This window comes from Harmonia axyridis, chromosome 4, assembly GCF_914767665.1.
Source record: "Harmonia axyridis chromosome 4, icHarAxyr1.1, whole genome shotgun sequence".
NCBI lineage: Eukaryota > Metazoa > Arthropoda > Insecta > Coleoptera > Coccinellidae > Harmonia > Harmonia axyridis.
In genome coordinates, this window is record NC_059504.1 from 31,058,597 (window position 1) to 31,073,994 (window position 15,398).

Sequence of the window (15,398 nt, forward strand, 5' to 3'; positions counted from 1 at the left end):
CAATACCAACTCTGCTTACCGATTTTCCGTAGTCCCCATAGTTGAGGAGAAATTTGAATTCGAAATTTTTGGAAAAAACCGTAAAAATTCAATCTCTCTACAAAAATCGTTATATCTCCTAAACTATTCGTCGCAAACCCCTCAAATAAAAACTTTCGTGATCTACGTGACCAGATCAATAGAAAAAGAGGTATATTATTACCAAGAAGGAACTTTTAATTTTTTACAATTTTTTAAGGTCCGGGGTAAGGAAAATTCGAGAAAATTCGAGAAAATTCTTCGACTCAAATATTGTCATTCGTGAGTGGAATTCGAATAATCATGAATATCCAATACCAACTCTGCTTACCGATTTTCCGTAGTCCCCATAGTTTAGGAGAAATTTGAAGTCGAAATTTTTGGAAAAAACCGTAAAAATTCAATCTCTCTATAAAAATCGTTATATCTCCTAAACTATTCGTCGGAGACCCCTCATATAAAAACTTTCGTGATCTACGTGAACAGATCAATAGAAAAAGAGGTTTATTATCACCAAGAAGGAACTTTTAATTTTTTACAATTTTTTAAGGTCCGGGGTAAGGAAAATTCGAGAAAATTCAATCTCTCTACAAAAATCGTTATATCTCCTAAACTATTCGTCGCAGAACCCTCAAATAAAAACTTTCGTGATCTACGTGAACTGATCATTAGAAAAAGAGGTATTTTATTACCAAGAAAGATCTTTTAATTTTTTACAATTTTTCAAGTTCCGCGGTAAGGAAAATTCGAGAAAATTCAATCTCTCTATAAAAATCGTTATATCTCCTAAACTATTCGTCGCAGACTCCTCAAATAAAAACTTTCGTGATCTACATGACCAGATCAATAGAGAAAGAGGTATATTATTACCAAGAAGGAACTTTTAATTTTTTACAATTTTTCAAGGTCCGGGGTAAGGAAAATTCGAGAAAATTCTTCGACTCAAATATTGTCATTCGTGAGTGGAATTCGAATAATCATGAACTGCCAATACCAACTCTGCTTACCGATATTCCGTAGTCCCCATAGTTTAGGAGAAATTTGAAGTCGAAATTTTTGGAAAAAACCGTAAAAATTCAATCTCTCTATAAAAATCGTTATATCTCCTAAACTATTCGTCGCAGACCCCTCATATAAAAACTTTCGTGATCTACGTGAACAGATCAATAGAAAAAGAGGTATATTATCACCAAGAAGGAACTTTTAATTTTTTACAATTTTTTAAGGTCCGGGGTAAGGAAAATTCGAGAAAATTCAATCTCTCTACAAAAATCGTTATATCTCCTGAACTATTCGTCGCAGACCCCTCAAATAAAAACTTTCGTGATCTACGTGAACAGATCAATAGAAAAAGAGTTATTTTATTACCAAGAAAGATCTTTTAATTTTTTACAATTTTTCAAGGTCCGAGGTAAGGAAAATTCGAGAAAATTCAATATCTCTATAAAAATCGTTATATCTCCTAAACTATTCGTCGCAGACTCCTCAAATAAAAACTTTCGTGATCTACATGACCAGATCAATAGAAAAAGAGGTATATTATTACCAAGAAGGAACTTTTGATTTTTTACAATTTTTTAAGGTCCGGGGTAAGGAAAATTCGAGAAAATTCGAGAAAATTTTTCGACTCAAATATTGTCAGGCGAGAGTGGGATTCGAATAACCATGAACTGCCAATACCAACTCTGCTCACCGATTTTCCGTAGTCCCTATAGTTTAGGAGAAATTTGAATTCGAAATTTTTGGAAAAAACCGTAAAAATTCAATCTCTCTACAAAAATCGTTATATCTGCTAAACTATTCGTCGCAAACCCCTCAAATAAAAACTTTCGTGATCTACGTGACCAGATCAAAAGAAAAAAAAGTATATTATTACCAAGAAGGAACTTTTAATTTTTTACAATTTTTTAAGGTCCGGGGTAAGGAAAATTCGAGAAAATTCGAGAAAATTTTTCGACTCAAATATTGTCAGGCGAGAGTGGGATTCGAATAACCATGAACTGCCAATACCAACTCTGCTTACCGATTTTCCGTAGTCCCCATAGTTTAGGAGAAATTCGAATTCGAAATTTTTGGAAAAAACCGTAAAAATTCAATCTCTCTACAAAAATCGTTATATCTCCTAAACTATTCGTCGCAAACCCCTCAAATAAAAACTTTCGTGATCTACGTGACCAGATCAATAGAAAAAGAGGTATATTATTACCAAGAAGGAACTTTTAATTTTTTACAATTTTTTAAGGTCCGGGGTAAGGAAAATTCGAGAAAATTCGAGAAAATTCTTCGACTCAAATATTGTCATTCGTGAGTGGAATTCGAATAATCATGAACTGCCAATACCAACTCTGCTTACCGATTTTCCGTAGTCCCCATAGTTTAGGAGAAATTTGAAGTCGAAATTTTTGGAAAAAACCGTAAAAATTCAATCTCTCTATAAAAATCGTTATATCTCCTAAACTATTCGTCGCAGACCCCTCATTTAAAAACTTTCGTGATCTACGTGAACAGATCAATAGAAAAAGAGGTATATTATCACCAAGAAGGAACTTTTAATTTTTTACAATTTTTTAAGGTCCGGGGTAAGGAAAATTCGAGAAAATTCAATCTCTCTACAAAAATCGTTATATCTCCTAAACTATTCGTCGCAGACCCCTCAAATAAAACTTTCGTGATCTACGTGAACAGATCAATAGAAAAAGAAAGATCTTTTAATTTTTTACAATTTTTCAAGGTCCGGGGTTAGGAAAATTCGAGAAAATTCAATCTCTCTATAAAACTCGTTATATCTCCTAAACTATTCGTCGCAGACTCCTCAAATAAAAACTTTCGTGATCTACATGACCAGATCAATAGAAAAAGAGGTATATTATTACCAAGAAGGAACTTTCAATTTTTTACAATTTTTTAAGGTCCGGGGTAAGGAAAATTCGAGAAAATTTTTCGACTCAAATATTGTCAGGCGAGAGTAGGAAAGAGTAACCATGAACTGCCAATACCAACTCTGCTTACCGATTTTCCGTAGTCCCCATAGTTTAGGAGAAATTTGAATTCGAAATTTTTGGAAAAAACCGTAAAAATTCAATCTCTCTACAAAAATCGTTATATCTCCTAAACTATTCGTCGCAAACCTCTCAAATAAAAACTTTCGTGATCTACGTGACCAGATCAATAGAAAAAGAGGTATATTATTATCAAGAAGGAACTTTTAATTTTTTACAATTTTTCAAGGTCCGGGGTAAGGAAAATTCGAGAAAATTCGAGAAAATTCTTCGACTCAAATATTGTCATTCGTGAGTAGAATTCGAATAATCATGAACTGCCAATACCAACTCTGCTTACCTATTTTCCGTAGTCCCCATAGTTTAGGAGAAATTTGAATTCGAAATTTTTGGAAAAAACCGTAAAAATTCAATCTCTCTACTAAAATCGTTATATCTCCTAAACGATTCGTCGCAGACCCCTCATATGAAAACTTTCGTGATCTACGTGACCAGATCGAAAGAAAAAGAGTTATATTATTACCAAGAAGGAACTTTTAATTTTTTACAATTTTTCAAGGTCCGGGGTAAGGAAAATTCGAGAAAATTCGAGAAAATTCTTCGACTCAAATATTGTCATTCGTGAGTGGAATTCGAATAATCATGAACTGCCAATACCAACTCTGCTTACCGATTTTCCGTAGTCCCCATAGTTTAGCAGAAATTTGAAGTCGAAATTTTTGGAAAAAACCGTAAAAATTCAATCTCTCTATAGAAATCGTTATATCTCCTAAACTATTCGTCGCAGACCCCTCATATAAAAACTTTCGTGATCTACGTGAACAGATCAATAGAAAAAGAGGTATATTATCACCAAGAAGGAACTTTCAATTTTTTACAATTTTTTAAGGTCCAAGTTAAGGAAAATTCGAGAAAATTCAATCTCTCTACAAAAATCGTTATATCTCCTAAACTATTCGTCGCAGACCCCTCAAATAAAAACTTTCGTGATCTACGTGACCAGATCGAAAGAAAAAGAGTTATATTATTACCAAGAAGGAACTTTTAATTTTTTACAATTTTTCAAGGTCTGGGGTAAGAAAAATTCGAGAAAATTCTTCGACTCAAATATTGTCATTCGTGAGTGGAATTCGAATAATCATGAACTGCCAATACCAACTCTGCTTACCTATTTTCCGTAGTCCCCATAGTTTAGGAGAAATTTGAATTCGAAATTTTAGGAAAAAACCGTAAAAATTCAATCTCTCTACTAAAATCGTTATATCTCCTAAACTATTCGTCGCAGACCCCTCATATGAAAACTTTCGTGATCTACGTGACCAGATCAAAAGAAAAAGAGTTATATTATTACCAAGAAGGAACTTTTAATTTTTTACAATTTTTCAAGGTCCGGGGTAAGAAAAATTCGAGAAAATTCTTCGACTCAAATATTGTCATTCGTGAGTGGAATTCGAATAATCATGAACTGCCAATACCAACTCTGCTTACCGATTTTCCGTAGTCCCCATAGTTGAGCAGAAATTTGAAGTCGAAATTTTTGGAAAAAACTGTAAAAATTCAATCTCTCTATAAAAATCGTTATATCTCCTAAACTATTCGTCGCAGACCCCTCATATAAAAACTTTCGTGATCTACGTGAACAGATCAATAGAAAAAGAGGTATATTATCACCAAGAAGGAACTTTTAATTTTTTACAATTTTTTAAGGTCCGGCTTAAGGAAAATTCGAGAAAATTCAATCTCTCTACAAAAATCGTTATATCTCCTAAACTATTCGTGCAGACCCCTCAAATAAAAACTTTCGTGATCTACGTGAACAGATCAATAGAAAAAGAGGTATTTTATTACCAAGAAAGATCTTTTAATTTTTTACAATTTTTCAAGGTCCGGGGTAAGGAAAATTCGAGAAAATTCAATCTCTCTATAAAAATCGTTATATCTCCTAAACTATTCGTCGCAGACTCCTCAAATAAAAACTTTCGTGATATACATGACCAGATCAATAGAAAAAGAGGTATATTATTACCAAGAAGGAACTTTTAATATTTTAAAATTTTTTAAGGTATGGAAAATTCGAGAAAATTCGAGAAAATTTTTCGACTCAAATATTGTCAGGCGAGAGTGGGATTCGAATAAATATGAACTGCCAATACCAACTCTGCTTACCGATTTTCTGTAGTCCCCATAGTTTAGGAGAAATTTGAAGTCGAAATTTTTGGAAAAAACCGTAAAAATTCAATCTCCCTATAAAAATCGTTATATCTCCTAAACTATTCGTCGCAGACCCCTCATATAAAAACTTTCGTGATCTACGTGAACAGATCAAAAGAAAAAGAGGTATATTATCACCAAGAAGGAACTTTTAATTTTTTACAATTTTTTAAGGTCCGGGGTAAGGAAAATTCGAGAAAATTCAATCTCTCAACAAAAATCGTTATATCTCCTAAACTATTCGTCGCAGACCCCTCAAATAAAAACTTTCGTGATCTACGTGAACAGATCAATAGAAAAAGAGGTATTTTATTACCAAGAAAGATCTTTAAATTTTTTACAATTTTTCAAGGTCCGGGGTAAGGAAAATTCGAGAAAATTCAATCTCTCTATAAAAATCGTTATATCTCCTAAACTATTCGTCGCAGACTCCTCAAATAAAAACTTTCGTGATCTACACGACCAGATCAATAGAAAAAGAGGTATATTATTACCAAGAAGGAACTTTCAATTTTTTACAATTTTTTAAGGTCCGGGGTAAGGAAAATTCGAGAAAATTCGAGAAAATTTTTCGACTCAAATATTGTCAGGCGAGAGTGGGATTCGAATAACCATGAACTGCCAATACCAACTCTGCTTACCTATTTTCCGTAGTCCCCATAGTTTAGGAGAAATTTGAATTCGAAATTTTTGTGAAAAACCGTAAAAATTCAATCTCTCTACTAAAATCGTTATATCTCCTAAACTATTCGTCGCAGACCCCTCATATGAAAACTTTCGTGATCTACGTGACCAGATCAATAGAAAAAGAGGTATATTATTACCAAGAAGGAACTTTTAATTTTTTACAATTTTTCAAGGTCCGGGGTAAGAAAAATTCGAGAAAATTCTTCGACTCAAATATTGTCGTTCGTGAGTGGAATTCGAATAATCATGAACTGCCAATACCAACTCTGCTTACCGATTTTCCGTAGTCCCCATAGTTTAGGAGAAATTTGAAGTCGAAATTTTTGGAAAAAACCGTAAAAATTCAATCTCCATATAAAAATCGTTATATCTCCTAAACTATTCGTCGCAGACCCCTCATATAAAAACTTTCGTGATCTACGTGAACAGATCAATAGAAAAAGAGGTATATTATCACCAAGAAGGAACTTTTAATTTTTTACAATTTTTTAAGGTCCGGGGTAAGGAAAATTCGAGAAAATCCAATCTCTCTACAAAAATCGTTATATCTCTTAAACTATTCGTCGCAGACTCCTCAAATAAAAACTTTCGTGATCTACATGACCAGATCAATAGAAAAAGAGGTATATTATTACCAAGAAAGGTCTTTTAATTTTTTACAATTTTTCAAGGTCCGGGGTAAGGAAAATTCGAGAAACTTCAATCTCTCTATAAAAATCGTTATATCTCCTAAACTATTCGTCGCAGACTCCTCAAATAAAAACTTTCGTGATCTACATGAGATCAATAGAAAAAGAGGTATATTATAACCAAGAAGGAACTTTCAATTTTTTACAATTTTTTAAGGTCCGGGGTAAGGAAAATTCGAGAAAATTCGAGAAAATTTTTCGACTCAAATATTGTCAGGCGAGAGTGGGATTCGAATAACCATGAACTGCCAATACCAACTCTGCTTACCGATTTTCCGTAGTCCCCATAGTTTAGGAGAAATTTGAATTCGAAATTTTTGGAAAAAACCGTAAAAATTCAATCTCCCTATAAAAATCGTTATATCTCCTAAACTATTCGTCGCAGACCCCTCATATAAAAACTTTCGTGATCTACGTGAACAGATCAATAGAAAAAGAGGTATATTATCACCAAGAAGGAACTTTTAATTTTTTACAATTTTTTAAAGTCCGGGGTAAGGAAAATTCGAGAAAATTCAATCTCTCAACAAAAATCGTTATATCTCCTAAACTATTCGTCGCAGACCCCTCAAATAAAAACTTTCGTGATCTACGTGAACAGATCAATAGAAAAAGAGGTATTTTATTACCAAGAAAGATCTTTTAATTTTTTACAATTTTTTAAGGTCCGGGGTAAGGAAAATTCGAGAAAATTCGAGAAAATTTTTCGACTCAAATATTGTCAGGCGAGAGTGGGATTCGAATAACCATGAACTGCCAATACCAACTCTGCTTACCGATTTTCCGTAGTCCCCATAGTTTAGGAGAAATTTGAAGTCGAAATTTTTGGAAAAAACCGTAAAAATTCAATCTCTCTAGAAAAATCGTTATATCTCCTAAACTATTCGTCGCAGACCTCTCATAAAAACTTTCGTGATCTACGTGAACAGATCAATAGAAAAAGAGGTATATTATCACCAAGAAGGAACTTTTAATTTTTTACAATTTTTTAAGGTCCGGGTTAAGGAAAATTCGAGAAAATTCAATATCTCTACAAAAATCGTTATATCTCCTAAACTATTCGTCGCAGACCCCTCAAATAAAAACTTTCGTGATCTACGTGAACAGATCAATAGAAAAAGAGGTATTTTATTACCAAGAAAGATCTTTCAATTTTTTACAATTTTTCAAGGTCCGGGGTAAGGAAAATTCGAGAAAATTCGAGAAAATTTTTCGACTCAAATATTGTCAGGCGAGAGTGGGATTCGAATAACCATGAACTGCCAATACCAACTCTGCTTACCGATTTTCCGTAGTCCCCATAGTTGAGGAGAAATTTGAATTCGAAATTTTTGGAAAAAACCGTAAAAATTCAATCTCTCTACAAAAATCGTTATATCTCCTAAACTATTCGTCGCAAACCCCTCAAATAAAAACTTTCGTGATCTACGTGACCAGATCAATAGAAAAAGAGGTATATTATTACCAAGAAGGAACTTTTAATTTTTTACAATTTTTTAAGGTCCGGGGTAAGGAAAATTCGAGAAAATTCGAGAAAATTCTTCGACTCAAATATTGTCATTCGTGAGTGGAATTCGAATAACCATGAACTGCCAATACCAACTCTGCTTACCGATTTTCCGTAGTCCCCATAGTTTAGGAGAAATTTGAAGTCGAAATTTTTGGAAAAAACCGTAAAAATTCAATCTCTCTATAAAAATCGTTATATCTCCTAAACTATTCGTCGGAGACCCCTCATATAAAAACTTTCGTGATCTACGTGAACAGATCAATAGAAAAAGAGGTTTATTATCACCAAGAAGGAACTTTTAATTTTTTACAATTTTTTAAGGTCCGGGTTAAGGAAAATTCGAGAAAATTCAATATCTCTACAAAAATGGTTATATCTCCTAAACTATTCGTCGCAGACCCCTCAAATAAAAACTTTCGTGATCTACGTGAACAGATCAATAGAAAAAGAGGTATTTTATTACCAAGAAAGATCTTTCAATTTTTTACAATTTTTCAAGGTCCGGGGTAAGGAAAATTCGAGAAAATTCGAGAAAATTTTTCGACTCAAATATTGTCAGGCGAGAGTGGGATTCGAATAACCATGAACTGCCAATACCAACTCTTCTTCTTCTTCTACTTTACGAAAGCTTGCTAGCTTGTTTCACCCATTTTCCTCCTCTCGTTCTTGAGATATTGAGGTCCAGCTGTCCTTCCACCTTTTTGGGGGTCTCCCTACAGGTCTTTTGGATGCTGGTCTTCCGTTTCTCGCGATTTTCGCTATTCTGTCGCTTGACATACGTGAGACATGTTCATTCCAGAACCTTCTTCTCGCGCGGGTCCATCTAACTACGTCCTCCGTCTGGCATTCTTTTCTGATCTCGTCGCTTCTTCTCTGGTCTCTCAATGTGTTTCCTGTGATTGCCCTCAAAACTCGCATCTCGTTTGTTCGTGCCATTCTTTTAGTTTCAGCTGTTTCTGCTCTTGTTTCCGCCGCGTATGTCATTATGGGTCTGACACATGCTTTGTAAATTCTCACTTTACTGGTTGTTGTCATGCAATTGTTCTTCCAGATGATATTCCTTAGGGCCCCCGATATTCTGGCTGCCTTATTCATCTGATGTCTTACACTATCTTTTAAGCTTCCATATGGCGATATCGTTACGCCCAGATAGTTAAAGGAGAATACTTGTTCGATGATTTTGTTATTTATCTCCAGCTTACATCGGCGGGGTTCCCTGGCGATCACCATGCTCTTAGTTTTAGGGATTGATATTACCATATTGAGTTCTAGAGCCTCCCTGTAAAATGCCTGTATTAACCATTGCAGCCCGTCTTCACTATCTGCAAATAGTACTGCGTCATCTGCATAACACAAGATCTTCAATAGTTCGTTCCCCATTCTGTATCCTTGGTTCACCCTTCGTACTTTGTGTATTATCCTGTCCATTATCAGATTAAATAACAGTGGACTAAGACTATCTCCCTGTCTCACTCCTAGGTTGATCTTTACTTTATCGGTTGTGGTTGCTCTTGTCTTGACTGTGGTAGTGTTGCCAATACCAACTCTGCTTACCGATTTTCCGTAGTCCCCATAGTTGAGGAGAAATTTGAATTCGAAATTTTTGGAAAAAACCGTAAAAATTCAATCTCTCTACAAAAATCGTTATATCTCCTAAACTATTCGTCGCAAACCCCTCAAATAAAAACTTTCGTGATCTACGTGACCAGATCAATAGAAAAAGAGGTATATTATTACCAAGAAGGAACTTTTAATTTTTTACAATTTTTTAAGGTCCGGGGTAAGGAAAATTCGAGAAAATTCGAGAAAATTCTTCGACTCAAATATTGTCATTCGTGAGTGGAATTCGAATAATCATGAATATCCAATACCAACTCTGCTTACCGATTTTCCGTAGTCCCCATAGTTTAGGAGAAATTTGAAGTCGAAATTTTTGGAAAAAACCGTAAAAATTCAATCTCTCTATAAAAATCGTTATATCTCCTAAACTATTCGTCGGAGACCCCTCATATAAAAACTTTCGTGATCTACGTGAACAGATCAATAGAAAAAGAGGTTTATTATCACCAAGAAGGAACTTTTAATTTTTTACAATTTTTTAAGGTCCGGGGTAAGGAAAATTCGAGAAAATTCAATCTCTCTACAAAAATCGTTATATCTCCTAAACTATTCGTCGCAGAACCCTCAAATAAAAACTTTCGTGATCTACGTGAACTGATCATTAGAAAAAGAGGTATTTTATTACCAAGAAAGATCTTTTAATTTTTTACAATTTTTCAAGTTCCGCGGTAAGGAAAATTCGAGAAAATTCAATCTCTCTATAAAAATCGTTATATCTCCTAAACTATTCGTCGCAGACTCCTCAAATAAAAACTTTCGTGATCTACATGACCAGATCAATAGAAAAAGAGGTATATTATTACCAAGAAGGAACTTTTAATTTTTTACAATTTTTCAAGGTCCGGGGTAAGGAAAATTCGAGAAAATTCTTCGACTCAAATATTGTCATTCGTGAGTGGAATTCGAATAATCATGAACTGCCAATACCAACTCTGCTTACCGATATTCCGTAGTCCCCATAGTTTAGGAGAAATTTGAAGTCGAAATTTTTGGAAAAAACCGTAAAAATTCAATCTCTCTATAAAAATCGTTATATCTCCTAAACTATTCGTCGCAGACCCCTCATATAAAAACTTTCGTGATCTACGTGAACAGATCAATAGAAAAAGAGGTATATTATCACCAAGAAGGAACTTTTAATTTTTTACAATTTTTTAAGGTCCGGGGTAAGGAAAATTCGAGAAAATTCAATCTCTCTACAAAAATCGTTATATCTCCTGAACTATTCGTCGCAGACCCCTCAAATAAAAACTTTCGTGATCTACGTGAACAGATCAATAGAAAAAGAGTTATTTTATTACCAAGAAAGATCTTTTAATTTTTTACAATTTTTCAAGGTCCGAGGTAAGGAAAATTCGAGAAAATTCAATATCTCTATAAAAATCGTTATATCTCCTAAACTATTCGTCGCAGACTCCTCAAATAAAAACTTTCGTGATCTACATGACCAGATCAATAGAAAAAGAGGTATATTATTACCAAGAAGGAACTTTTGATTTTTTACAATTTTTTAAGGTCCGGGGTAAGGAAAATTCGAGAAAATTCGAGAAAATTTTTCGACTCAAATATTGTCAGGCGAGAGTGGGATTCGAATAACCATGAACTGCCAATACCAACTCTGCTCACCGATTTTCCGTAGTCCCTATAGTTTAGGAGAAATTTGAATTCGAAATTTTTGGAAAAAACCGTAAAAATTCAATCTCTCTACAAAAATCGTTATATCTGCTAAACTATTCGTCGCAAACCCCTCAAATAAAAACTTTCGTGATCTACGTGACCAGATCAAAAGAAAAAAAAGTATATTATTACCAAGAAGGAACTTTTAATTTTTTACAATTTTTTAAGGTCCGGGGTAAGGAAAATTCGAGAAAATTCGAGAAAATTTTTCGACTCAAATATTGTCAGGCGAGAGTGGGATTCGAATAACCATGAACTGCCAATACCAACTCTGCTTACCGATTTTCCGTAGTCCCCATAGTTTAGGAGAAATTCGAATTCGAAATTTTTGGAAAAAACCGTAAAAATTCAATCTCTCTACAAAAATCGTTATATCTCCTAAACTATTCGTCGCAAACCCCTCAAATAAAAACTTTCGTGATCTACGTGACCAGATCAATAGAAAAAGAGGTATATTATTACCAAGAAGGAACTTTTAATTTTTTACAATTTTTTAAGGTCCGGGGTAAGGAAAATTCGAGAAAATTCGAGATAATTCTTCGAATCAAATATTGTCATTCGTGAGTGGAATTCGAATAATCATGAACTGCCAATACCAACTCTGCTTACCGATTTTCCGTAGTCCCCATAGTTTAGGAGAAATTTGAAGTCGAAATTTTTGGAAAAAACCGTAAAAATTCAATCTCTCTATAAAAATCGTTATATCTCCTAAACTATTCGTCGCAGACCCCTCATTTAAAAACTTTCGTGATCTACGTGAACAGATCAATAGAAAAAGAGGTATATTATCACCAAGAAGGAACTTTTAATTTTTTACAATTTTTTAAGGTCCGGGGTAAGGAAAATTCGAGAAAATTCAATCTCTCTACAAAAATCGTTATATCTCCTAAACTATTCGTCGCAGACCCCTCAAATAAAACTTTCGTGATCTACGTGAACAGATCAATAGAAAAAGAGGTATTTTATCACCAAGAAAGATCTTTTAATTTTTTACAATTTTTCAAGGTCCGGGGTTAGGAAAATTCGAGAAAATTCAATCTCTCTATAAAACTCGTTATATCTCCTAAACTATTCGTCGCAGACTCCTCAAATAAAAACTTTCGTGATCTACATGACCAGATCAATAGAAAAAGAGGTATATTATTACCAAGAAGGAAATTTCAATTTTTTACAATTTTTTAAGGTCCGGGGTAAGGAAAATTCGAGAAAATTTTTCGACTCAAATATTGTCAGGCGAGAGTAGGAAAGAGTAACCATGAACTGCCAATACCAACTCTGCTTACCGATTTTCCGTAGTCCCCATAGTTTAGGAGAAATTTGAATTCGAAATTTTTGGAAAAAACCGTAAAAATTCAATCTCTCTACAAAAATCGTTATATCTCCTAAACTATTCGTCGCAAACCTCTCAAATAAAAACTTTCGTGATCTACGTGACCAGATCAATAGAAAAAGAGGTATATTATTATCAAGAAGGAACTTTTAATTTTTTACAATTTTTCAAGGTCCGGGGTAAGGAAAATTCGAGAAAATTCGAGAAAATTCGAGAAAATTCTTCGACTCAAATATTGTCATTCGTGAGTAGAATTCGAATAATCATGAACTGCCAATACCAACTCTGCTTACCTATTTTCCGTAGTCCCCATAGTTTAGGAGAAATTTGAATTCGAAATTTTTGGAAAAAACCGTAAAAATTCAATCTCTCTACTAAAATCGTTATATCTCCTAAACGATTCGTCGCAGACCCCTCATATGAAAACTTTCGTGATCTACGTGACCAGATCGAAAGAAAAAGAGTTATATTATTACCAAGAAGGAACTTTTAATTTTTTACAATTTTTCAAGGTCCGGGGTAAGGAAAATTCGAGAAAATTCGAGAAAATTCTTCGACTCAAATATTGTCATTCGTGAGTGGAATTCGAATAATCATGAACTGCCAATACCAACTCTGCTTACCGATTTTCCGTAGTCCCCATAGTTTAGCAGAAATTTGAAGTCGAAATTTTTGGAAAAAACCGTAAAAATTCAATCTCTCTATAGAAATCGTTATATCTCCTAAACTATTCGTCGCAGACCCCTCATATAAAAACTTTCGTGATCTACGTGAACAGATCAATAGAAAAAGAGGTATATTATCACCAAGAAGGAACTTTCAATTTTTTACAATTTTTTAAGGTCCAAGTTAAGGAAAATTCGAGAAAATTCAATCTCTCTACAAAAATCGTTATATCTCCTAAACTATTCGTCGCAGACCCCTCAAATAAAAACTTTCGTGATCTACGTGACCAGATCGAAAGAAAAAGAGTTATATTATTACCAAGAAGGAACTTTTAATTTTTTACAATTTTTCAAGGTCTGGGGTAAGAAAAATTCGAGAAAATTCTTCGACTCAAATATTGTCATTCGTGAGTGGAATTCGAATAATCATGAACTGCCAATACCAACTCTGCTTACCTATTTTCCGTAGTCCCCATAGTTTAGGAGAAATTTGAATTCGAAATTTTAGGAAAAAACCGTAAAAATTCAATCTCTCTACTAAAATCGTTATATCTCCTAAACTATTCGTCGCAGACCCCTCATATGAAAACTTTCGTGATCTACGTGACCAGATCAAAAGAAAAAGAGTTATATTATTACCAAGAAGGAACTTTTAATTTTTTACAATTTTTCAAGGTCCGGGGTAAGAAAAATTCGAGAAAATTCTTCGACTCAAATATTGTCATTCGTGAGTGGAATTCGAATAATCATGAACTGCCAATACCAACTCTGCTTACCGATTTTCCGTAGTCCCCATAGTTGAGCAGAAATTTGAAGTCGAAATTTTTGGAAAAAACTGTAAAAATTCAATCTCTCTATAAAAATCGTTATATCTCCTAAACTATTCGTCGCAGACCCCTCATATAAAAACTTTCGTGATCTACGTGAACAGATCAATAGAAAAAGAGGTATATTATCACCAAGAAGGAACTTTTAATTTTTTACAATTTTTTAAGGTCCGGCTTAAGGAAAATTCGAGAAAATTCAATCTCTCTACAAAAATCGTTATATCTCCTAAACTATTCGTCGCAGACCCCTCAAATAAAAACTTTCGTGATCTACGTGAACAGATCAATAGAAAAAGAGGTATTTTATTACCAAGAAAGATCTTTTAATTTTTTACAATTTTTCAAGGTCCGGGGTAAGGAAAATTCGAGAAAATTCAATCTCTCTATAAAAATCGTTATATCTCCTAAACTATTCGTCGCAGACTCCTCAAATAAAAACTTTCGTGATATACATGACCAGATCAATAGAAAAAGAGGTATATTATTACCAAGAAGGAACTTTTAATATTTTACAATTTTTTAAGGTATGGAAAATTCGAGAAAATTCGAGAAAATTTTTCGACTCAAATATTGTCAGGCGAGAGTGGGATTCGAATAAATATGAACTGCCAATACCAACTCTGCTTACCGATTTTCTGTAGTCCCCATAGTTTAGGAGAAATTTGAATTCGAAATTTTTGGAAAAAACCGTAAAAATTCAATCTCTCTTCAAAAATCGTTATATCTCCTAAACTATTCGTCGCAAACCCCTCAAATAAAAACTTTCGTGATCTACGTGACCAGATCAATAGAAAAAGAGGTATATTATTACCAAGAAGGAACTTTCAATTTTTTACAATTTTTTAAGGTCCGGGGTAAGGAAAATTCGAGAAAATTTTTCGACTCAAATATTGTCAGGCGAGAGTGGGATTCGAATAACCATGAACTGCCAATTCCAACTCTGCTTACCGATTTTCCGTAGTTCCCATAGTTTAGGAGAAATTTGAATTCGAAATTTTTGGAAAAAACCGTAAAATTCAATCTCTCTACTAAAATCGTTATATCTCCTGAACTATTCGTCGCAGACCCCTCATATGAAAACTTTCGTGATCTACGTGACCAGATCAATAGAAAAAGAGGTATATTATTACCAAGAAGGAACTTTTAATTTTTTACAATTTTTCAA

General features: G+C 33.7%; 1 protein-coding gene across 1 annotated transcript; it reads right to left on the bottom strand.

Moving 5' to 3' along the window:
* Positions 1-8,756: 8,756 nt before the first annotated feature.
* LOC123678674 lies at positions 8,757-9,542 on the bottom strand. The gene has a single exon (XM_045615813.1). The coding sequence runs from the start codon at positions 9,540-9,542 to the stop codon at positions 8,757-8,759; it is 786 nt and encodes a 261-aa protein (XP_045471769.1).
* Positions 9,543-15,398: the final 5,856 nt, after the last annotated feature.